General features: G+C 33.8%; 1 protein-coding gene across 1 annotated transcript; it reads left to right on the top strand.

Moving 5' to 3' along the window:
* The first annotated feature begins 1,760 nt into the window (after positions 1 to 1,760).
* LOC108774549 (D-beta-hydroxybutyrate dehydrogenase, mitochondrial) lies at positions 1,761 to 26,158 on the top strand. The gene is made up of 6 exons (XM_018540689.1): positions 1,761 to 1,993; positions 17,679 to 17,910; positions 20,192 to 20,432; positions 23,383 to 23,535; positions 24,361 to 24,568; positions 25,299 to 26,158. Exons 2-6 carry the CDS (start codon positions 17,704 to 17,706, stop codon positions 25,453 to 25,455), a joined length of 966 nt encoding a protein of 321 aa, XP_018396191.1. The 5' UTR covers positions 1,761 to 1,993; positions 17,679 to 17,703; the 3' UTR covers positions 25,456 to 26,158.
* Positions 26,159 to 26,168: the final 10 nt, after the last annotated feature.

Genomic DNA, 26,168 nt, shown 5'->3' with positions numbered 1-26,168 from the left:
AAAATTAGAATTTTATTAAATAAGCTGTATCTAAAATTTATCAAACAGTAACGCGTAATTTTATAAGTTATTTAATTCCCTGTTAAATTCGCGAAAAAATCATCTATTTTAGTTACTTAATAATTAAAAAATTATTGATACCTCGATATTATCACTAAAGAGAAATAAGTATCACATATAACCTGATCAAAAATCTATCACATGCATTAATAATGCATAACAAATGAAATACTCTTTTTATATCATATAACATACTCGTATATTTTACAATATTTATAGCATACATAATATGTATATATGTATTTACATCGCTTATTATATCATGCATTATATGTCAATAAACTTAATTATTACTTATGCCATGCTTCATGAGAAAAATCTGTACAATTGTTTACATTTGTGCAATCCCGTGGGCGTTTCCCACAATTTATGTAATTGTGTTACATGCATAATTACTTCTCACAGTCAAGTGAAGCACGCTACGAATAGATTAGATCGTATTATGTTTCTGTTGACAAAGACTGTATCTTTGACGTAATAATAAATTTTGTTGGTTCATCGTTTTATGCCGAAATTTGACAACTTTATGCTATTTAAGAATGCAATACATGCTACGCATTTTAAATGTGTACCATTTTTGTAAATATCGCTCATAAATATTCTACATTAATTATATTTTAAATTAATTAGTTTCGAATTAAAATACAGTGTTAACATATAATTAATCATGAGAGAGTGAGAGAGAGAGAGAATAATACAAAATCACAGATATTTTTCCTTAACTAACAATAAAGATAACAGTTATTAACAGTTATTATATAATGTTAAAATTATTATAATACATTTATATTCACTTAATGGTATATAAGAACGTCGAGCTGCAGAATGCACTTAATAAACGAATATTAATTTTTTCACAATCTTCAAAGTGTGTAGACAATAAATTGTATTTAATGACTCACGATCGAAGAATTCGTCTAAAAACGTGTCGTATGAAAGAACATACTCGCATTCCACACCTGCAACTTCACTCTTCGTAGCTCAGCCGCTTACTTTACATAACTGCAAAGTTACAAAATCGCGAATGCCAAAGGCGATACTGCAATCGAACGGTTTCGTTATTTTGCGCTGTAAGTTTTTAATTCGTTGCCCATCTGTATAAAGTACTACGTTAATATATTCGGCAAATACATTTCAAAATATGAATTGGCATTTAAAAAATTGAGCTGTGCTAAATAAATGATTTCAATCACCTTTTACTTTCTCTTCCTTCGTAAAGAAACAAACTTAATTTTTTTTTCTTTACTATTCTCCTCTAGCAACGCAGCGTATTTACTTGACGTATCAAATTGTACATATTTGCTATAACGGAAATTTTATCAAGTTGTATAAACTACGGGTACAAACGTACGATGATTTTCATGCACTTGTCAATTTAACAAGACGCATCTAATTGTTTGAAATGTTATGTAGACTGCACGAATTTTGACTCTGTTTCTAATATCTTATAATATTATATATTGATTCCATTTAGGACTGGGTTCTAAGGAATTCCTATATAATAACCGTCCAATTTCGAGTATGTACCCAGGACAATCGATGCATCTCAATTATTACGGTGCGATGCATGAGAGGCGCGCACGTGACCATAGGCGCGGCGGTGGAGGCACGAAGATGCCTCCTCGCCGTGCCTTTTCCATTCCGTCGAGGTAGGCACGGCCGAGTATCGCATATACCGTTCCTCCTCGTAGGCATTCCAAGCGGGAATTCTCGAAAGCCAGTTGTGTTGTAGAAACTGTGGTGCGGCTTGCCCGTTCGCCGGTACTTTCGACCGATCGTAAAGCCGACCGACGTTTCGCAGCTCCGTCCTAGCCGCTTTCAGTAACACGGAATTTCGCCACGAAAACGGACACAATCGTTTTGCCTACAGTGGACTAACGAAATCGCAGTCTGCCCGGAAACCCCACCGAAGCGAACCGTGCATAAAATTCTGGTGAGTTATGCACACATTTCTACCTGTCCGTCTACCTGCGAAATCGACGGTCACTTCTGCCGGAGATCCATCCTTTAACTGTTGAATGGGACCTCGCTCGGCTGTTCAATATTTCAAACGTCGAGGCGTCGGTACTTTAACTAAAATTTATGGTTTAGACATGTTATTTTTTTTTTTGCGGAAGAGCGTTCAGTTCCGATGTTGCGTTAAAATGTATTGAAAATTGTATATTGGTAAACATGTCAATGGGGAATTGGATTATAACGAAACTTTTCGCATTTATTACGAGCGCTACTATAGTGTAAACAATATTTTCTAACAGATACTGAGAAAATATATTTTAAACAACATTTTAGAAATATTTTTTTATTATTTATATAACATATAATATAGATTGTTTAATACATATTTAATACAAATTAAATTCTTTGTATGTGATATGTATATGTGTACGTATAAAAATTTTCTGACACATACTAATATTTGGATAAATAATATTTTTAATAACTTTTTTTTATATTTATTTTGTATTTTATATTTAAATAAATAATTTTTAATCATTTTATTGATTTGATTTTAATTAAAAATTACTAGAGTTTTATTTTTATAATCTCATTATGATATTAACATGACAAATAACAATAAAAATACCTAATAATTCATATTACTTTAAAATATATTATAATCCAATATATTTTACATTCATATTGTATTACAACATCCTTGTTAATTTGGTAATATCGTAATAAAATTAAATTATCAATAAGTTTAAAAATGGTTCGTGCATTATCATAATTTATTCAAACTCCAGTCATACATATTATCTTCGTCCATGTTAAGTTTAGAATCGAGATCATTCGTTTCTACATGATGATGCCAGTCCCTCGTCATCATAGAAAATAGCCATTAAACGAATTATGAACGCTCTAATTTCACGATTTATGTGTCAAGAAGCAATCAGAGAGAAATCTTTCTTAAACAATCATTAATTTCAAAAATAATTTAAACAAATGACAGTTTAATAGTGATTATTTACAATTACAAAAAAATATTTTCACAGTATTTTCAAAATAAATTAAAACTTAGTAAGAAGCAAAAGATTCATGTTTTAATAATATTATCGCATCAATATGATATGTGTCAATTGGAGTATAGTTTTGAAACTATTTGATAGATCTGTAATTATTATATGTGACAGGTCTAAAATCAGTGGAACTGTTTTATTGTTGCCGAATATAACATTCCTACAATTATCGAGCTTAAACAATCGCTTTGAGAAAGAAGAAACTATATTAAAATCCAATAGAAAACGTGGAAGTTTATTTTAGAGCCATCACGATAACTGATATCCGTAATTTGGAATTTATCTTCAAATTGATTTTTGACAGACTTGAAATCGATAAGCCTCGCTACATTTAGCAATTGTCCGAGAGTATCGTATCATTTGCTAAAGGTATCTCGCGAGTTTTTCTCGGTTCTCGAGAACCAAGGAAAACTGAGAGAAAACTTCATGAATGAAATGTCAGGGCTGAAGCTATTTGCATGAACGATTCCTTTGTCTCGATTCCTCAAGCCGGGCGAGGCTCGTCATTTCCGCTTTAGAACTTTCGATTATCGCCACTAGCGGACCGTGTCATCGCGAACGAAACCATTTCCGGGATCTTCGATCGATTATCCGCATCGTGAATAATGCTTCTACGTCATGTCGCGTTTGCAGAAACGAAGGCCGCGTTCGCGGAAAGAACTGGCTTGAAATTACCGAATAATAAATTCTAATCATCGCTTAGACCGTCCACGCGTTGTAATCAAATCTTCATTAAGCCGAAAGGATCGTAGGGTGAATGGCGGATCTTGCAGCGCTATATCCGCGCCTAATTCCGGGGTTGCGCCGTGCAGTTTTCCTGAGAGCATTCGAATTCACTCCGTGCTCTACTTAACTGGCGTTTTAATTTTCACTCGCACCGCGGCCAAGTAATTAAACTGCTCTCTCTGATCATCTTCACTGTCCACAAACATGCGACGCACCATCATCATTGCCATCGTCGTCATTGTGGACGGTCTATTTATAATCTTACCGCGCGATCTCACGGACACTCATCTTGCTTGAAATGGTCGATGACGACGAGATTTCTAAATGCCGCAAAATGAAATGACATTGGTTTCTCTTCTCGTCTTGAAAGATCGTGGGAGTGGCATTTACGGGAATTGGATAACGTTTTTCATTGAAGGCATCTTAATCGTCTTAAGAACAGTTAAATGAAATTTTTATTTCCCTACAAAAAATAAATGTATTTAACTTGTGATTGAATATTAATTATGACTAGTTGACTTATTATTTTACATTTGACTTAATATGAATAATAAGTTTTTATTTAAGCTAAAAGAAGAACGCATTCACAAAAAAAACGATTTTGTTAAAGTATCTAAAAATTTAAGTAGATAAATGGACATTCTCGAAATGATGAAAGATAATGGTAAAAAAAGTTTTGACATTCTAGCAATGAATTTCAACGTCCTAATAAATTCTTTTGATAATCCAATTAAATTTTTCGGATCTGTATCTAGCTAAATTTTTATGTAGCATAATCGTTCTTTTACATAAGTATAAATATCAAAGAAATATTATTTTGTTGGGACGAATCAGATCGTTTTGTTTGAAACTCCTCACAATCTGATTTGCAGTGAAATTCTTGTGAGGTAATGATAATATTGTTAAAGTATATACACGGAAAAAAAGTTTTGCTGAAATATTAAAAAATTCAGCTAAATATAGATCGAAAAATAATTTTGTTAGATTATTAAAATAATGATATATAGGACGCTTAAGCTTGTTATTAGAATATAAAACATTTTTTGAAATTGAAACGTTGTTCATCATGTTTGAGTTTCCTATATAATTATTTTGATGATCCAATAAATTATTTTCAGATCTGTATTTACTCAAATTTTTAGATATTTCAACAAAATTACTCTTCCTGTATAAGTAAAAGGCGGCCTTTTAAATCTTTTTACCCAAATTCATTTGCCATGCCCTATTTATGACGTGACGCAGATCGTAACAATACAGGTGCTGTGCATCGATGCATGGATCAGATTTCAGGATTATGTGTAATTAACTAGCATATTCATGTAACAGTGAAAACAAAAACAAAATTGTAACACCGCGGTAGGACATTGATGTAAAGCTCTGTTTTACAGAGAAATTACATATTACGGTGAAATAGCCATCTTGCACCCACTGCAAACTTTGAAATCAGGTCGACAGAAATAATTGCTATGTCGACCAAATATCCCGCCAGTAAACCGATGTAACTTAAGAAAGTCAGCCATTAGAGAGAGCGCACTTAGTTCTCTCAAGCCATAAATTAACCACTGGTAGTATTGTGATTTCAATTAAGTGATTTATTGCGCTACATTAGTCTGCATAACGTCCCACGTTCAACATCATCCCCATAATTAAACCTTGCGCGGTAGACGAACTAATTCCGAAAGGACAACGCCGCTTTTCATTCGGATTTTCGTCGACAATGTCGTTTCCCATTCAAATTTTTGCCGACGGCGTCGCTTTTCATTCTAATTTTCAGCATTTTCGCTAAGCGAAAACGATGAAAAGCATCGACAAAGAGATTTAAAATTTTTTCTTTTCTCATAAAGCTCGATTAACTTTATCTATTGTCAATAATTCTTATTTTTCTTTTTTTCGGTAAGTGCACGAAAAACGATTTTGCTGAAATATCTAAAAATTCATTTAGATACAGATTTAAAAATAATTTGGTCGAATTATTAAAATATTTATGTACCATACAGATGTTAGATATTGGTTACCTAATTGTTTGAAAATAACATTTTTGTTATTTTTAGCTTCTATCCATATACTGTTCATATATAAATCCATTTCTGTGGGGTTAATTTAAAAATAAATTAAGTCTACATATTGCACTTAGTAAACAAACTAAATTTGAGCTAAACTTAATACATTTTCTTGAGTAATAATAAATTGTTTAACTAGATTATTTTAAGTTAAATTAACGGCATATTGAATAGGAACAGTGACGACCTATGATAGTTAAAAATAACTCGAATTTAGTATAATTTTTGACAATAAATTACGAATTTAACGGTGTAGAATACTCAAGTATAATGAACGACACCTATTACAAAAAATTTTGATATTCTAGGGACCAACTCAAGCGTTCTACATAATTATTTAGATGGTCCAAAAAATTATATTTTCAGATTTGTATCTAGCTAAATCTTTAAACACTTTAGTAAAACCATTCTTTCCGTATACCGTCTAATTTCAAGAAGCTATATTTCTTCTACCGATCGAAAAGGAAGTCTCTGATTTCCTCGTGATGTGCAAGCACGTCGATGTTATCCGGATGGATGCACTTCCTCGTCAACAGTCGCGAAAGTAAGTACACGGAATATATCGAGTCCGATGAGTCGTAATGTCGGCGACCGCTCGAACAACGGCCGCAACGGCGCGCAGCGGGCCTCGTCGATACGCATTCCTGGACAAGCGCAACGTTCCCAGCGTTTTAGCTCGGCGGGAAAAGTGCTTAGCTTAAACTTTCTAAGTTTCACGTCATGCCACATTCGTGGCTCATATTCGGCCGGGGCACAAAAAAAGAGGAAGACAGATATACGTACGTGGTTCCGGTAAGGAAAGCCGTAAAATCAGTAGAAAACCGTAAAGTCCGTCATTATGCAATCCCGATAAAACCTCATCCGAGGTTTATTTATGCGATCGCAGCCGGCCGCTAACGAATGCAATTAGAACTCCATGCACGCCCGCTCACTGCCCACCCGAGTCGCTTAATTACGCCCGTGGAAATTTTTGCACCGGCAAAAGCCAAAGTCACTTGCATACGTCTCCCTTTCTGTTCACTCAGCTTTTATTGTGTGTTTATTTTAAATCCTAGACGAAATGTTATTTGAGATTCATCGTGTTCGATTCCGCTTCGATAAGCATAATTAATATTACGCGTAAAATTAAAATAATAAAAAAATTATTTTTAAGAGCTTCAGATACAGACAATATTTTACGTCATATTGTTAAATGTTTCAAAAATTTAAATATAATTTGTTGTTAATACAAATAATCTAAGGTTTTAAAGTCATAAATATTAGAAGTTGAATTGATCTTGCTTATTATTAACATTATTTAATGTAATATAATTTATGGATCCACTTTAGAAAGTACAGACCTCATTACTTGCGCCATCACAATTGTGACGACCATCATCGGATATGTCAATCATGTACGTTCCGTATTATACGTATTAGATCGCTAGCGTGCTATAATTTCTTCGGATGTAAAATGCGGTATACGAGACCGATGGTACTATTATGCGGATTGCCGTTTGTGCTACAGGAAATCATGAATGTGGCTGAACGCAATAAGAATGTAGCAAAACGAATGCGTCGATACTTTCACAAGTAAATCGCTCAAGTAGCTTCGCGCATCTCAAATAACTTAAACTCACACAGCTCAGATAGCTTCACGCAGCTCAGATAGCTCCGCTCAGCTTATACAATCATAATACTTCCGTATGTAGGTATTATCTATTAACATTATTACACACATATAAGTTTTATTGTCGATGAATTGTCAAAATTAAATAATCGCAAAAATATTTACATCGTAAAATTTACATTGGATTTCTCTTAGTGTGGATATATTTCTTTACTTGCAACTAAAAATATTTCTTAATTAGCAACTTGAACAACATTTACGCTTTACATTCCTTTTTTTTTTACAGTATACAAAAATTGAAATTGTTTAGTGCACATTAAAAAGAGTTGGCGATAAACTGTAACTAACATTTTGCGCCGATGATAAGCACCAGTTTTTTAATTATCACAATCATGAATATATTGGTTCATTCTCCCCCGTTTGCTTATTTCAGAATTATTTAATTTCAATTTTGCGTTATCATGTTATCGTTATGCGTGTGCATTGCAGGCTCGCTACATAGCAGTTGCGGAATATAATAAACGGAAAAGTCCGGTAAAATTGGATACGCGCGCGCTTTCCATAAACCAGAATTATACTATATCCATTAATATAACTGTCGACGTAAATCCGCATAGAAATAAAATTCTCGCCGCAAGTATGCCGCAAGACAAACCGCTACAGCCCAAAATGTGGAATATCATCGCAATTGCAAACACGTTCGGGGACACTAGTTCGTAAATCCCTAAATAAAATCCCGGTTTGCTTTCTCCACAAGAATTAATTTTGATAGATGGAAGAGATTTAGGACGCACGACCGGATTAATATCATTCGTGGCACCCATGACTCGCCTTCTATCAGAAGTAGGTGTGTAAGATGAGCGTCCCCGCGTGACGTCCAAATTGTCATGCAAATATTGGACCGCGCACACATGGCCAACACTATTTGCCTTTTACACACAGTCGTGTTGGCTGCCCGCGGTCAACTGCAAGTACCGTTGCTTCGTTATCTGGGAATGATATACGCATACAGCCGTGCACAACACGTACACACGCGCACAAGTCGGCACGTAAACCACGGGTTACACGCTGCACGCCCGCGCACCTGTAAACAGAAGCCTCGAGGAAATCATTCTGACGATTACGGAGAAAGGAGAAGAGCGGTCAAGTGCCCGAAGCCGTTAACCGAAGCGTCCTCATCGCGAAAACCACGTCGATATTTGTGTATACAAATGGTTCGCTGAATTTTCGCGAATAACATCGGATAAGTTTCTCACGAGTTGAGCTAATAGTTTAAATTAAGATTGCAAGAATGAACTTTGAATCACTAATTTTTTCCATGAAGAGTAAGAAAAAAAAAAATGCTAATAAATTCACATCCGATCTGATATATTATAGTGTTTATTCATAACATTACGGTCAGTCGCTCATGTTCCGTTAAGCTTTAGTCTCGTTTTTTGCATACTTGATATCAGTGCACATTAACGGAATAGTGCAGTAACGGAATGTGTATTAACAAATAATACAAAACTCTAAATAACAGGTTCTAAATTTAATTAACTCACTGTATGTATTACTTCAACTATTTATGAAGTAGAAATTAATTTAATATGCCAATACAGTATGAAATTTTGTTATACGTTTAATTAATCGGGAAATTATAGAATCATCCTTGTAACTACAATTCTATCTTTTCTTCAATTTAAATAGAATATTTTCTTTCCGATAAAAATATCGGAAAAAAGAAAATAATTAAGATAAATGTCAGTTAATGAACATGATCCTATGATTGGACAAAATGATAAAAAATTTAAATATCAAGCTTTTAATAACATGTACTCGTCTCTACTCTAAATAAATTCGTCTTATTAAACAACGAATTTATATTTAGAATTTTATAATATTTTTTTATTAAAAGGTTTTTATTAAAAGCTTTTTATTAAAAGCTTAATATTAAATATTTTAAACTTTCTTTAGTTAAAATTTTTTTATTTGAAATTTATAGATTTATTCTTACCGATCCAATCTCGAATCATAATTGTTTTTAATTTTTGTTGTCTACTAACTGATAGGGCATTTACCTTAATTGGCATTTTTACTTTGTTAAATTTCTAATATAAAAATATATACATACATATGTTTTAAATTATGAGTTATAAATTATTCTATAAATTTATTTAAACTTAGTTGAAGAAATCTAATTTCGGTAATCTTTTTTCTCTATCCTAAAATATCTTATTTTCCATTTTATTCGTATTTGAAAACTATAATATATATATATATATATGCTTGGATATATTTGCATACAAGAATTTTTTTGAATAAAGGTCACGAATGAAAAGAAACATTCGACTATTTCTTTTTTCATTTTGTTCTGTTGATTTTTCAAAACGGAATCTGTAATCTAAGCGCGTTTCTCGTGACGGTGTTTTCCCGTCATTATTTCAATACGCGGAATCCGAAGAAAAAGTGTTAACTTCGTGGCGGGACGAACACGTCGGCGTGGATAATTATTTGGCATACATTAGTCACAGGGAGCTCAGCTGAAGATCGCGCTTCCTAAAATGCTTCGTTAACCACAGGCAAAATCGCGATTTAACTCCTCCTACCGATCGTTAACTGCATCTCGCAGAGGTGCACAGCCGAGCGAGTCGATGATTGACGATACGATCAAGAGTAATTAGGTATCAAGTCGCATTAATTACCGAACGGTAATCACTGATGCAACAGTACAGAACACACTCGAACGTAATATTGCTTTGATTTTCCAATACGTATTACGTATATATACTTGGAATAATAAGTTTCTGCAGAAATTAAAACATTAAACGAATAATATCGACTTCTCGGCTCGCAGCTGAAACATCTATGTAAGTACAGATGTAATACCATCTGATACTTCGTTAAGCCTTAAAATAAATTCATTATAACTCATTTATTGAGTAATTAATTATCATATTCTTCAGCCTTAAGAATATTTTATTCATATTTTTATATGTATTTTTTAACAAAATGAAAAAATTGTAGCTTATTATTTTGTATTGTATTTAAAAGTAATGCAAGAATTTTGACGGCAATTTAAAATCCGAATAAAAAATTATTTCAATATAAAGTAGATATTTTTAAAAAAATATAATTAACAATAAGATAAAATAAAAAATTTTTATTTGAACAGAGAAAAACTGTATCATTCAATATAAATATTGACTTTATTAACTTTTTCATATGTATATACTATTATATTATTTGTATATCTATTATTTTCATGGAAAATATACAATAAATTGTCAATTTCAGTAATTTTTTGGTAGAGGTTATACACTTAATACATTCTTAAGAGATCAAATTTGTGTAAAAATTTATAACTTAAAAAATTGGTAAAGTTACCTTTAAAATTTTGCAAAAGCATATTTAAAGAATGCATTAATTATATCTAAAAATATATTATATAAACACATCAGAATTGATGGCATATGAAATTATAGAAAATATATAAATTAAATATTGTATTATGCTAAAGTCAGACTGAAATCTCATAAATCATAAAGTGAGTTCTTAGACACTTCGTCAATTTGCAGTTTATCGCGCTCTCTCTAGTATGATCTCTGATCCGTAATTAAACTCGAACGAATCTTCGGGAGGAAATTCCGGCGTCTGGAGGATTATGTAATTAAGTGCGTTAATTGCGCGTTCGAAGCTGCTGCGAAGCGTCAAACACGCGTTCTACGGATTTTAATTTACGCCAATAAAATCCGCTGAGTTCGCACCGTTGCGAGTCGCGTACATACATTCGCCTGTATACGCGAGAAGAAAGTCGGCACCGTTGAAGGAATGCGGCGATTATCTCCATGTAATAGAGTCCGCCTGATGAATGCGCGCGGCCGCTAATTTTTATCGAATAAACGTGCCGCAACAGCTGTGCGATAAACGTGTGTATCGTGTCTTCTCGGCCATTCCATCGTTCGCGTGTATAGCGATGTACGAAGGGATCTCGATCGTTCTCAACTGCGGGTAGTTGCGCATACTGTCCCCATGGGAAGCCTTGTCCTCGTCCCCGAACCCGTTCCATCTTGCGCATACCTCGTTGTAACTTCCAACATTCCAACCGGCACACGTCTCCACGACGGGTAAGGCACTAGGCGATTAATTGAGATGACATAGCCGCTTATTAGCATGGCGTTGCAATATGCAATTGCTTCCATCCGCGCAAGTCAATATCCTCCTTTCGTGTCTAGTTACAAATCCAATCTTGAGATGGATCTAGCAATAAGGTAACAATCAGGTAATCATCTGATAATCATTTCACAAAACTACTTCCTTATCTGTATTTTCGCCGAGAAGAAAAAAGAGATCAATTTCGTGAAAAGTACATCATTATATGTGTATATGGTTTATTTACCATTATTGTATATCAGATTGTGTAACGTCAAAATCGAGAAGGTATATAATAAAAAATCTTGCAAAATAAATTCATTTGGAAAAATGTTTTAATAGAATAACATTTATAATCAATAAGCAGTGATTTATAGAATATACCCGAAACTCTCCTTTTATGCTTCGTTGATAAATAATCATACGTATATCTGACAATGAAAATGAATTATACATGTAACCAAAAACGAAATGAGCTATATTTATAGCTATAACGGTTGTCAAATAAGTAACATATATCTAGTGTAGAAAATTAAATGTAATTTAATTTCTCTTAGAAATAAGAAGATAGTTATGTGTATATTTTATAAGTTTATTCTATCCCCATTGCATTTTATTGAAAAATATTTTTATTCAAATATATATAATTTGCAATAATTTTAATTGTGTGTTTTCTCGATTCTGGCATCACAATCTGAGATAGTAATGGTAAGTGAATAAAAACCTTATGTTCTAATTACCCCCTCTCCAATCGATCATTTTGCATAATTAAACGCAAGTACAATTGTTTCATTTAACGCAAGGCAAGCAAATTTTGCGAATGCTGGAATTAAATGTTATAGGTAACTCGAAAGTCATCTCATATTATTTTCTCTTTTTCGACTTAAACATTTATTTATCTTTCTTTCAAATGAACAATGGTATGTTTTTCTTCTTTTTCTGATATATTCTTTACTTATATAGCGCAGTATTCTAACTAAAATGCGATAAAAAATTGTTATTTCTTAATATTTGAATTAAGTTAAAATGATAAAAAGGAATCCTTCACATTTGATACAATGAGAAATTCTCTTGAAATTTATTCTAGAAGAAATATGCATATTATTATACTTCTAAATTCATCCAAAGCTACAAATGTTTGTATAATTTCATAGATATGTTATACAAATTTATTATAAAAATTAAGGCAAAATGTCATTATTCAATTTTAACAATTTTATGTAACATGCATATTTTCTTATTTCCGAGAAATATATGCGCTCTTCTTCATATAAAGTTTAATTTAATGACCGTTATGGCATAACTGCTCGTTATTGAATTACTCCCGCAGTTTGCAATTAGAATAATCAACGTAATTCCCGTCTAGGGAATAGAGGGACAAATGTCATACCTATATTCAGACATGCCATGTATTCAGTTCCAAGACCAGAAATGATTAACGAAATAATTACGTGAGAATGTCTCACGCGAATGGATACAAGGCTTTTATTTACAATACTTTTTTCTAATTCATCCTTGAAAACAATTAATCCGCAAATCTATATTCATAAAAGAGTATTTCTTCCAAAATTTTTAATATAAAGAAAAAAGGAGACACGAAGCCTTGTAATTAAATGACAAAGTTTAAATCCTTAACATTTATAAACCATCAGTAAATAAAATATTTCTTGTGTTTATCTTAAAAAATAAATACGAGAATTAGTGTCATGAAGAGATAATATGAAATCAATTAATCATACACTGCAGATTTTCAGTGAAAGATGTACAGCTCCTGATTACATGACGTAGTATAAATTCTTGATTGTTACAATTGATCAGTCAATAAAGCGTTTCTCGCGTTAATCTTAAAGAATAAATGTCACGAAACGACGAGGTTGAGTCAGTTAATCATACACAGATTTTCGACGAAACACGGTAAACCCGATTTATATCGGCGCAAGTGCGACATTCTTTATAGGCGCTTATCTGCCGCCTGAATACAGGAAGAGTTAATCACGATAACCCAGACCCAGGAGAAAGAGGGATTCTGTTATGTATACATATACGCACACTATCATTAAACATGAACGCGGCCACAGGTGCATGCGTGATGTTCGTGCGATCGTAAATGTCACAGATTCCGCGTGTCCGCGCTAAAACGTATTAATTTTAGCGTTGCTGCCGCTCTCCGTTTGCCGTCCCCGTGTGACAAGCGCTAATTCATCACCGTGCAGTGGCTTCGCCAGGTGATTCGTTATGACCGAGTGAAAATCTCACCCCGTACGATCGAGATCCGTTATCGAGAGACAGCATAGCGGCACTGATTCACGTGGCGCGGCGAGTGCTGTCACTTCCGACTATTTTTCACAGAGTTACGAATCACGTCGGGGCACTTGACGCGTGACGGATACAGAAAATTGCGCGTCGGTCGACTCGCGCGATCGGAAGAAAGTATCGCAAGAAGCCTGGAGATGGTTTTTGCACGGGCACGTCCCAAGTGCCAAGCTGACGTTCTTGTAATGCAAAGTTACGGCGCTTTCTATTGCGCACATCCGTTTCTCGCGAATCTCTGTCATCCTGTTTGTGCTGATGACATTTGAGAATGACAATATAGACACCTGCACGTAGATACGTAATCTCTTATTCCCTGGATGGGCAACTAGTTTCTCTCGGTATAGTCATCGTACGAAAGGCGTTCCTTTGCGAACAACGCATACGTTTGTATAATACAAAGCATTCGTTATCAACGAAAATGTTACCTCGCAGGCAAAGGGCATACACATACATATATATACAAGAACATCATAAAATGTCTCTACCTCTACCTCGTGTTACCTTTAGTCAAATAATTTTAAAACACGAACAAATGAAACATAAATAACAACGTTTCTTTTCATTTTGCCGAAGGGGACTTCGGCAATACTAGAAATGTGGAAAACGCTTGCTAGAAAGCTCCTTGAGAATACCGCCGTGCAATATGCGAGGCAAACATCGGTTTCACGTCCTGGCGTATCTCTTTTAGCGCATGCATATTTTTATGTCTGATATACATCGGACAATGCTTTTCGAAGAATTCATCTACCATTCCGCGTGTACGAGCTGACATTTACATACCGAGAGAGAGAAATCGGAGGAGAAGAGAAAGAGAAAGGAAATATCTCGCTTTCCGAGAGAAATCCGTATATGAACTGCGCACTGTAGGCGTCTTTCTCTCGAGCTGTATAATCGATGAAGTTCGTCTTGCGCTATTAACTTCATAATGTTAAATTATACTCAAATTAAATTGTTTTTAACCATTTCTATACATCACCATTATTCCTATTCAATATACCATTAATTTAAGTAAAACAATGAAATTAAATAAAATAACAATTTTTTTCACTGAAAAAAAATGTATTATGTTCGAAGTAAACAACATCCGTATTAACGTGCACTTAGTAAATAATATTAAAGTCTCAAATGTAATATTATTTACTAAGTGTGTGATGCGTACGTTGTTTACCTTATGAAACTGACCACAGAAATATATTGAATTATATTTTGATGGATATGGAAGTCAAAAATAACAAAATATTATATGTATACACAGACGGTTTCCTATTTTATTTTAACAGTTTTTTTTTTCAAAACTATTAATGATACAAAAATGTTTTAGATAAAAAAGGAATGGCTTTGAAAAAAACGTATTTTGGTCACTTTATTCTTTCTCCAGATGAAGGCGCAAAAAAAGATATGTAGGTCACATGCTCTTTATTAAATGAAATTATGATTTTTTTATACTATGTAATATGATTCTTCGAATTATTTTGTTTATAAGAGCATTAAAACAGAGATATCGAAAAATCAGTACTTTGCAAGATATTTTATACTTTATTCTCGCTAATTTAGACATAAAAAGAAGTATCTCATAAATCATTTATTTTTTGCATTACATTTTAATATTTTACACACAGAATAATAGGATGAAATCCATTGATGTAAAAAAAAAAACATATTGTTGCTTTTTACAAAAATTGCATAATTTTATTTTAATTATACGAAGGGCATCCCAAAAGTAAGTTTCGTTATTGTAAGAAAAGAAACGTTGTGCGAGTAGCTTGTCGAGATGTTTCGTAGAAGTACGTTGGCGCAACATTTTTTTACTTACAATCATTCTTATTGCAATAATAATTATAGCTGAACAAATTTAAATTATAGAGGCGTTAATATAAATTATGTCTGATTGCGGTAATTTAGTTTTTTACCTCAAAAAGCCAAAGTATAACAAATTATTCATCGCGTCAATTAAAAAAAGTTTTTTTGTTTCAGTCAATGCACGACAATGCACGTTCTCATTCAGCAAAATGAACACAGAATGTATTGATATAATTTCGTTAGAAATTTTTTTATTGTTTACCATACTCTCTCTCCAGATCTTGCACTGAGTGATTTTTACTTATTTCCTACGCTTAAAAACATTTGGGTGGCAAAAGTTTCGAAAGCGACGATCAAGGCTGAAGTGAAATCGTGGCTCCGATCCAAGAACATTTTTTTTTATATCACTAATACTGAAAAACTGGTTGTCACGTTATACCAAATGCTTAAATTTCAATAATGACTACATTGAGAAGTAATTTAAGGATTGAGTTAATAAAATTAATGAGTTTTGTGTAATGATTCTATCTTTAATTTTATTTTCCTATAATAAAGAAACTTTATACTTTTGGAATGCCCCTCGTATACACATATATGTGCATGTGAGCGAGTATGTGTACATTTAACTCAAGAGATTAAGTTATCTCTGCTTTTTTGATACACCAACGTTATATCATTCGCCTGCATTATTAATCCTTTGATTCTCGGTGCTTGATGTACTGCCGTTATAGCATCGGCGAGAAAACGTACATCTCGTGAAGAAATATTTCGCACCGTCGAAGAAACGTCTCTCTGTACAACCGGTGAAATACGAGCCCGGCGGGTTTAATCGATTCGGCACATTAGCAGTATACGGTTCCGCCGCTATTAAGTCAGCCGAGCGAAGAGAGCGAACACGCGCGAGATTTCAGCGATCGTCGCAATTCCATCGCGTGTCTATCGTGGCTCCGAAGGAGAAGTTCCCCAGTCTCTATGCGGTTCCGCGACGATCACGGAAAATCGGTAAACGACCTAGTACGTGGTGATCAAGCCTAGATACGGTTTAGAAAGGCAAGTGATTCTCCCCCACAGAAGCAACCCCGCCTCGCCGTTCACTTTTCACCGAAGGAACCAATTCTTCTGGCTGTACTTCTCGGACTTTCCTTGACTTCTATATCTACCGAATGAGCCTTTACTTCTTAAAACAAAAACTCAATTTTTTATTGTTTCAAGCGTTTCTATATTTAAATTCTTGCGGTTTTAAATAAAATAATTTTGAAATTCAAACTGTTATTGTTAATTAACAAAAAATAATAGAAAAACTGATTTTTTATATTGATTTTTATTTCATTTGATAAATAAAATTGTATAACATTTTCCTATTTCTTATTTTGTAATAATAAATGAAAAATGTTCATTTAATGGAGAATATTTATTACTTCTATTAATAATCATAATCGTAATAATTCAAATTATTAAAATACATTCTAGTAATTTAAATTATTGAATGTGACATAAAATGCCATATTCTAATAATTTAAATTATTAAAACTGAGCGATGCTTAAATTTGTGAACTTATAAAAAACGTTCTTTTATAATGTTTATCTTGCCAGTCACTTATCGTACCCTAATTATTAAAAAAAATGTTATATTTTAAAAATTGAAATATTTAGAAATGACGTATTATATCTTAAGTATTTAACGTGATGGAATTTTTCTTGCGACAGATTCGAACTCAACTCGCCAAAATACATTTAAACAAATTGCTTCCTTTTCTTGAACTAAAAATTACTTGACATTTATTCTAGTGTTATTTTCACGAATAACATATTTATTAATATATACGAAAAATCTAAGTTGCAGCAGCGAAGCTGTTCTATTCACTAAACATTTCTGTGTCCTGTTAATATATCGAGGTTCGATAAAAAAAAAATGGATTCATTTCTCTAAAATATTAACGACTGTCTCTTTTATTCTCGCAGAGTTTCCTCACGCCAGTCGGTCACAATGGATGTCGAAACCGGGGCCATTTTGGCCCTGCAGATATTGGCTCTGTGCTCGATAGTCGCAGCCCTGCTGGCTTACCTGATGAGACAGTCCAGGAATGCCGCCGACGAATACGAATCGCGTAACAAACGTCACGTACTTGTTACCAGCTGTGATACATGCGTAGGCTTGCAGATTGCCCTTGCACTCTACGAAGCCGGCTACAAGGTAATAACGGCAACAAGGGGTATGCGTGTAACCGTCATAAATTAACGGCGGCATAACTTCACCGTACGTTCGCCTCCGTGTTATGCTGCCAGCCGCCGATATTCTCTCTGCGGCTCGGTGAATATTCAAAATTCAGAACCGCGAGAGAGCCACCGTTGTAAATGCCGAAGGCAACGCGAAGTAACGGCTGACCGCTTTATTGCGTGGGAACTGCTCTAAAGTTTTTCTACGTCGACAATTATCGGAAACACGCATTAGCGAATGCCGGCGAGTCTTACGTTATCGCGTGGCGTCGACTATAACTCGTTTCTCCGTTTCTTGCGACTCATAATTATCACTAGAATTGGGTCAAAGCTATTATTTGGATAGTCTCTTAGTCAGCTTCATGACTCTCTGCATAAATCTCGAATTTATCGCGGGAAACCATGTGTACTCCGAGAAGAGAACATTCATACTTGTCATCTTTATTTTTTTTCTCTTATTACTCGAGGTGGAGTAACTTTGCGAGCGGCTGTCAGCTGGAGTTTTGGGCACGCTAGCTTAAAACGGATAGACGTCGGATCCCTCGCACGTCCACTCTTTCCGCGGTTTCGCGAAATCTAAACGGCTAAAGTTCAGCGGTACCGTGCAACGCGACGACAACCGCTGAAACGCAATATCCCGCGGCCTTACATCAGAATCCCCATTATCCCTTCGAGCGTGCAACATATTTCAGATTGTCGGAGTCCGCGCTCCAAATTAGTTTCCTCATGTCAAGGGAGCGGAACATCGGTGAGCCCTTAAATCAGTCCTGCCGACAGTTTCTCGACAGGTATTCACGTATCCGCTAGTCTCGCTGAGTATATCGTGTCACCACTCAAGAGTCATCCTTCCAAAGATTGCCACTGAAAGATAGATACTCGGCCAACTCAGATTTTACTCCGGTAATAACTTGCGGAAGGCGTTCTCCACGCCGATCTTGCGAGGGCTTCTACGCGAAAGGTCCGAATCGAGTAGCAATATTACATTTATTACTTCTTCAGAAGATCCTTCAAACCAACAGTAATAATTTCATCCCTCTCGGGTAATATACTTAAAAAAGTTATGTAATAACTTAACGTAATTATCTAAAATTCAGCAATAAAGTTAGTTTTATCGTTTAATAGTTGAGCCGCGACCTTCAACATTTAGATTGATCTTCAATGTTGAAATCTCGTTCGGTTTGCTATAATTAATGATCGCAGTCAATCAGATTATACCAATTGCATACTCTCTAAGCACTTTGATTGAACTAAACTGCGGAATTTTCATGTAGTACAAAGGCAAAATTAATTTAAGTATGGTTAATCGCGGTTGTTCTACGTATTCTGACATTTGAGCTACTTATTACCTTTCGTGCTACCAAGAGCATGCGTCAAAGAACCACTTCTGATTTATGTGAATACCGCGTTAAACGATTTAATTCATTTTAACAATCAATAAATAATTCAAAGTAAAATTAAATAGCTATATAAAGAGGTGCTTTCAAGTGTAAGACCTGAAACGCGCAAAATTATTTGAAAATTGTTGTCGATATATTATTAAATAAAAATTTGAGATCTAAAAGTTACTTTACATTATATTCAATTATGAATTAAATAAACATTATCCTATTAATCATAAAGAATAAACTTCTTAAAAAATCAAAAACAATTTGAAAATAAAAAGCAATTTTAAGGATAGTGAAATAAAAATAATAAAAGTAAAAATTTAATCACGTTAAGAATACATTCATTTTGTCGATATTATTTGATTAATTGGTAATTTCATTTAAAAAAAGTTTTTTCCTTATCTGGGAAACTTAATTTTTTGGTCAATGTAATTTATGGATCACATTTGAGAAGTTTAATTAAATTTACTTCCATATGCTCAAATAATAGGCATTTGCCTATTTGACTAGAGGCTTGTACAAACATCTTCTTCATTGATTAATTTTTTGAATTATGTATGTTATTTTTAAGTAAGAAAGCGATATATATATATATATATATCTCTTTCAATTGATCTTTCTAGAATATTTTCTGAAATTAGTACTGAAATAAGAATTTCGAGTTTGTCGTTCCTTACTGAAAATTCAGTTTATTAATCACAGTCGAGCCTATGTGTCATTTAACATGACCTATCAACGTCAAAGCATATCGCGCGGTATCGAGCGGTGCCAATATGGTGTGTAACAGAGTGGCACGTGGAATGTGGGGTTGCGGCGACGCACGGTGGTCTTTCAAAACATAATGTATAACATGTCATGTTCTCCCGGTGACAGGTGTTCGCAGGTCTGCTAGATCCAACGGGTGGCTCACCGTCGGTCAAAATCTTGAAGGCGGTCGAGTCGGAGCGGCAGAAACAGGATGAACCTGACGGTACGAGCGATGGTGATCCGCAGCAACCGGAAGCCGCACGTGCCCGTGGTCAAATCGTGCCATTGGAGCTGGACCCGACAAGGGAGGACAGTTTGCACGCTTGTTTGGACGCTGTCAGAGCAAAACTTCCGGCCGGTGAGGATGGTAAGATGTTTTATTCATTTCGCTTGGTTTCTTTGGTTAATCGTTGAATCGAGCCAACTGAGAAATGACCGCAATACTGACTATAAAGTAAATAGAAAGTCAGAAATAATTAATCCGAAGGAAGAATTAAAATATATAGACGCCAGTATATAAGATTTAAGTTATTAATGAATGTAATTAGCTTTCTCAAATCAGTAATTATGTATTTTAAATATATAATTTAATATATAGAAAGTGAAAGAGAAAGACGAAAATAGAAAGATAGAGAGAGAGAGAAAGAGAAACACAAACGATCTTTTACATGAATTTCATACTTTCATTTTAATAGCATTATAACGATTGTGATTAGAGAAAGGTGAAACCGTCGTGTGATACTCGAGTCTTCCAAGACCGGTACGCGAATTTTTATTTATGCTTCATTTTTCAATGAATCATTATCGATACCGAAGAAACTGAGCATTATATTTTGTATTAACAAACGTATTAGATTGGAAAGAGAGTTTCCAAATGGGCGAAAGTTCGAATGTCTTTTCAATATAATCTATTAAAAAAAAGCTTTAATCAGATCTTTATATCAAAAAGATATTAGATCAATATCATATCACGTTTAAATTATGTAAATGATGTCTTCATATGTGTAATCTGTGTAGAAAGTGCGTCGTGTATGCAAATAATGCTTTTAACAGGTTTGCTTTCTCTGCTTCTTTGTATTTTGATTTAATTTACTATAATTACTTCCTCGAGATGTTATGGCACTGTACGACCTGTTAAAGCCATTCTATCTTCAGTATTAAAGTCGTTGTCGAATATTAATTTCTGAGCTTTCATCTAAAACTTAGTTACGAGATTTAATATATATAGAGTTTCGCTTACATATGAACAATGCGATATTGTAGCAAGAAATAACATGTTTATAATCTTTTTTTATATGACTCTTTCTCTTCGTAATTTATATAGGTTGGATGAAAAAAGAAGTACGTGTTTCACACTTAATGCAGGGAATTACGTTGATTTAATAACGTATATATTATTAGGATCTACATTATTTTATCAGTATTTTAAATTATGTATCCATTTTTAATGAATTGTTAAAATTCTTTTAGCTTTATAAGTTACACAATGAGTTTATGAGTTACAAAGCGAAAAATGGAAATTCAATATTATTCCTACATACAAATTAAATTTTTATTTTATTAATCACATAATTACGCAAAAAACATTAGAACTGACCTTTAAATTATAACATTTAAAATTTTTTATAATTATTATTTCATGAATACTTCGGTGTCATATAATGCATATTTAATTGTGTCATTTAATGAATTACACTAATTATAATAAGTGAGAGTATATAACAAATGAAATAATTTGTCATACAGGTTGCAACAAGCGTCAGTAATTGTGTTCTCAAATAACGCTCATATTTATTCAATTACAGATAAATTGAAATCTTTTGTGTATTCAATTTTACTTTATACGCGATTATGTTAATCCTGTTATTAGTTATAACGCCGCGAGATATGCTGATGAACTTCTATACCGATGAACCTAAATAATATAACAGTAATTCGATGAAATTTGATGTTAAACGAATAATGTGTGTATACTAGATATAAAATCATTCTCCGTTTCCAAAATAACTCCGCTAGCTTATTATGTAATGTTTCGATAAAGTGACGCGGATTTTATCGACTGCATCGGATGCACATATGGGTAAAGTTATCACGCGTTCAAGATCGGGGAAAATACACAAGTTAAGTACCACGATTTTTGCGGAATATGTTTAACCCTTTGGAGTTCATATTAAATTTTATATCACGGTTAATCATGTTGGGTTTGTAAGACTCGTTTAACTTATGTTAATTAGAAAGAAAATTAATTAATTTCAAGAAATAATTCACTATGACAAGTATAAAAAAAAGAATGATTATTAAGTATATCTACAAAAGAATCCGCACTGTTCATAAGGAAAATTAGGTCCTAATAAAATGAATTAGTTTTCACATATAATATGTAATAATTTATAATATAAACAAGAGATGTCATATAGATACAAAACTCAATAATGAATAATTTATAAACTAGGGTGTATCAAAATTGCTCTGTGAGCATAAGTTTCACACTTTTGATACACAGTTCAAAAATTATCTATTATTGAATGTTTTCTGATGACGACTTGTATCTATGGACATTTTTTGTTTACTACATTATCTATGAAAACTAACCCCTTTGATTGGAACCTAATTTTCCATATAATTAATATGGAGTCTTTGGAATAGGATATAACATAAAGAAAATTGAATTGTTTGTCATTCTTGAAAAAGAGATTTATAACTGAACGAGTCTAGAATAGACGTCAGCCAGAGGATTAAAAGACAGAAAAATAAAATACTCGAATAAATCATTTGAAACTTTAATACACTTTCAACTTTCTTTCACGATGATTCCAACAAGATTTTTACGAGACGAATATTTGCTTTTGCATAGATTTGTCGTGCAATATATCTTGCGTGCATAATGGAAGTTTGCGTAATGGGAAAACACGAGGAAATAACGTACCTTCATCGCGCAGAATAAATAAACGCAAACGTCATATTCGCAGATTTTCGCTATTCGTTACACCCACGAACTGTCAGGCGAATGTTTTTCGTTGCGAAAAATGAGATGGAAGTGCCGAATGTATTTGTTTAGTTAGCGCGACCAGGGAATGGAGGAGTGCACTTTCGTTTTATAAGTCATACTTCCGATTGGAGATGCAATTTCAAATGCTCGATATCACCAGGGACCATAAATTGCAGCAGTATTTACTCGCGATAGCCTTCCGCTCGTTGTATATAACGTATCTCCAACCAAGTTCGTCGGAATAAACTTCCATCTGCCTCGGTTCCGCGCCACCCAGGGAAGACGATCACTTTAAGTACTCTAAAGTGCTGAACTTATTTAATTACAGGTCTCTGGGCAGTCGTGCACACAGGCGGCTTGGTCTTGCCAGGTGTCATAGAGAAACAAACCAGTTCAATGTGGGAGTCCATGTTACGTCACAACTTGGTTGCTCCGCTAAGAACAGCCAGAGTATTCATCCCTCTATTGCGCATCAAGAGAGGTTCGTCGAATATATTCGTCAAAATCTTTAGATTAAGGAATCGTCTGCCACTACGTAAAAGATTATAACATTTCTTTCTATTTCGCTTCAAAGAAAATTGCTTTTTTGAACAACGAGAAAAAGTTGTCATAAATAACAATAAAATTTAAATACTGAGATATTTCCTAATTTATATAAAAATTAAAAATCTTTTGAGTAATGAAAAAATTGATTGGTCTAAGCTAGATTTTAAATATTTTGTAAATTTATATATATATATCCATGGGTGTACCTAGGATTATTTTAGGGGGAAGGAGACCAAATTAGAATCGAGACTTTTAACTCTGTGAAGAGAATCTATAATTTTATCTCTAATTCTTTCTTCTTTTCCAAAATTAATTTCTTGTGAGTACTCATTAAACTAAATATATGGTTTGTAAATACGTGTATTTTTTGTAATTATATAGCAGAGTTCTTTAAGATTTAAAAAGAGTAAATCATCTTTAGTCTTGAAACGCAATATATATTATAAACTAAAGTGACAATTTAATAATATTCATGTTAATATTAAAATATTTTAATAAAAATAAAAAGCTGTAAATAATTTGTTATTAAAAATACTTTAAACAAAAATCTTTTACTGCAAAAATGGTCGAGTCGAAATTTATCCGTCAGCTTAAGTTAATGAGAAATTTGCTCGCTTTTCGAGGAAGTGAATTGCTCCTTTGAAAGCTGCGGTGCACAATAGCACCGAATAGAGCTCTCGGTGCAGCGGCAAGACTATTCACTGATAGCAAAACCATATTCATTCTTTAAGCAGCTTATCGAAAATGTTCTGTTCCGAAGGACGCATCGTTCTTTTGGGCGACTCCGAAACGAGCTACGGAGGCAAGACGGGCTCTGGGCTAGTAGCTTTCAGCGCGTCCCGAAGAGCTGTGGAAGGTGCCGCGGAGGCATTAAAAAATGAATTACATTCATCGGGTGTCGACGTTGTGCTTCTCAAACCGCCGCCAGTAAATCCCCTCGTTCTTTATACATCGCCCGTTCTCAAGACGTAAGACGACTATCAGTTTACGATGGCTTGTTTCCACGAGCTAACAAAGATGTTAAGTCGGCTTCAGGCACAGCATCCAAAACTTCTGCGAGCTGCTTCACAGTTTCGTTCTCTTTTGAGCACGTTTACCCCCTTCTCTCTTTCTCCCACTCTTTCTCATATAATTCTGCCGTTAACGATATTCCAATCTTAGAAATTGGATCATTATACCGTATTCAGAACCATTACACTAGTCATTTACTATGATAAGTGTAATTATATATATTAAGGGAAAATAAAAAAGGATATCACACACACACATTTTCTGCTACTAATCTAGCTTTGATAAATGATAAAAAATTTCTCGTAATCTCATTTATGAAATTAAATTACTTAAATAATTAGGTCATTGCATTAGAAAACGATAAAGAGAAAGAGAGGAGGAGGGGAGAAGCATTAATTTAAGATTGAAAATAGTTTTACAGCTCCAAGAAATAAATTAAATATAAATAAATTGTCTGTATGAGCCTTAACGGTTATTAGTTTGTAAAAAATATATTTATAAGATGTGATAAAATATAATTCGCAAACAATTGGAATGTACTTACAATCGCGGAGGCACATATAATCAATTTAATATTTTAAAGTCTTTAAAATTCATCTGTATCTACTATACATAATATATTCCCTCATATGTATCGTGGTTTAACGGTGGATTTAATTGCTATGAACAGTGCTCAATTATTTGCAGGGTCGACGTGGAATCTGGCGTAACAGCCTCGGAAGGGACGTGGACCGCTCCGCTATCGATTCATTCCGTGCAGAACGCTCTGATTCCTGCGATTACGACATCGTGTCCTCTAAGCGTTTACGATATGTCTGTCAAGCCGAGGATCTTCTGTCGATAATGCCATCCATGTCGCGTAAACGGATCGAAAGATCGTGAAATGTAATAATATATCGTGAGACTCCCTGAGTCGATGCAATATGTAGCATACGAAGACAATGGAATGCAGAATATAATGGTACACGCATGTTTGCCGCCGGTGTCATTTACGTTGACGTGTCATCCCACGTGGCCTAAAGCATCACATTTCTTTCTCGGTTTCGCAATACTTTTTGCGTGTGAATGATGTTATTTTTTCATGTACTCGTCCCGAGCGGTATCAATAATCAATCATAAATTCTCACTTTTGTTTCCCACCCATTTTTGTATCGCGTTTATTATGTCAGGTCCTGGCATCGATTCAAGGAAGTAGTTATTAAAACAGCCAGTAATTTTTATCGCCCCGCTAAATAAATTCGTGATTACCTTTAACTCTGTCTTAATAAGTTTCTCATCCATTCGAAAAAAAATTTATTCTAATGTTATTTACGTTGGAAAAATAAGATCGTTCCAAAAGTAACTATTACACAGTTTAGTATATTTTAAAATTACACATTCAGTCCGGTGGATTTATCTTCGATTGCGATGTTTAAATATTTGGTCGTGTAGCGACTTCACGAAATGTATATTTTAAAAGGTAGAAACGGAAAATGTGTTTTACTTGAAAGGTTCGATGGACGTGTGTACGAAGTTAAAAGAGTTTTCTACATTTGCTCATGTGTAAATATCACGAAT

This window comes from Cyphomyrmex costatus, unplaced genomic scaffold (assembly GCF_001594065.2).
Source record: "Cyphomyrmex costatus isolate MS0001 unplaced genomic scaffold, Ccosl1.0 scaffold26, whole genome shotgun sequence".
Taxonomy (NCBI): Eukaryota; Metazoa; Arthropoda; class Insecta; order Hymenoptera; family Formicidae; genus Cyphomyrmex; species Cyphomyrmex costatus.
Note: the sequence above shows the minus strand (reverse complement) of the source record. Positions and strands in the feature narration are given on the sequence as shown.

What these genes read in the sequence shown, in the direction of transcription:
- LOC108774549 (XM_018540689.1), top strand. Translation starts at nt 17,704, where the DNA reads ATGGATGTCGAAACCGGGGCCATTTTGGCCCTGCAGATATTGGCTCTG. An exon ending in TCTACGAAGCCGGCTACAAG is followed by an intron (nt 17,911 to 20,191) that starts GTAATAACGGCA and finishes TCCCGGTGACAG; the next exon opens with GTGTTCGCAGGTCTGCTAGA. An exon ending in TCTATTGCGCATCAAGAGAG is followed by an intron (nt 23,536 to 24,360) that starts GTTCGTCGAATA and finishes TCTGTTCCGAAG; the next exon opens with GACGCATCGTTCTTTTGGGC.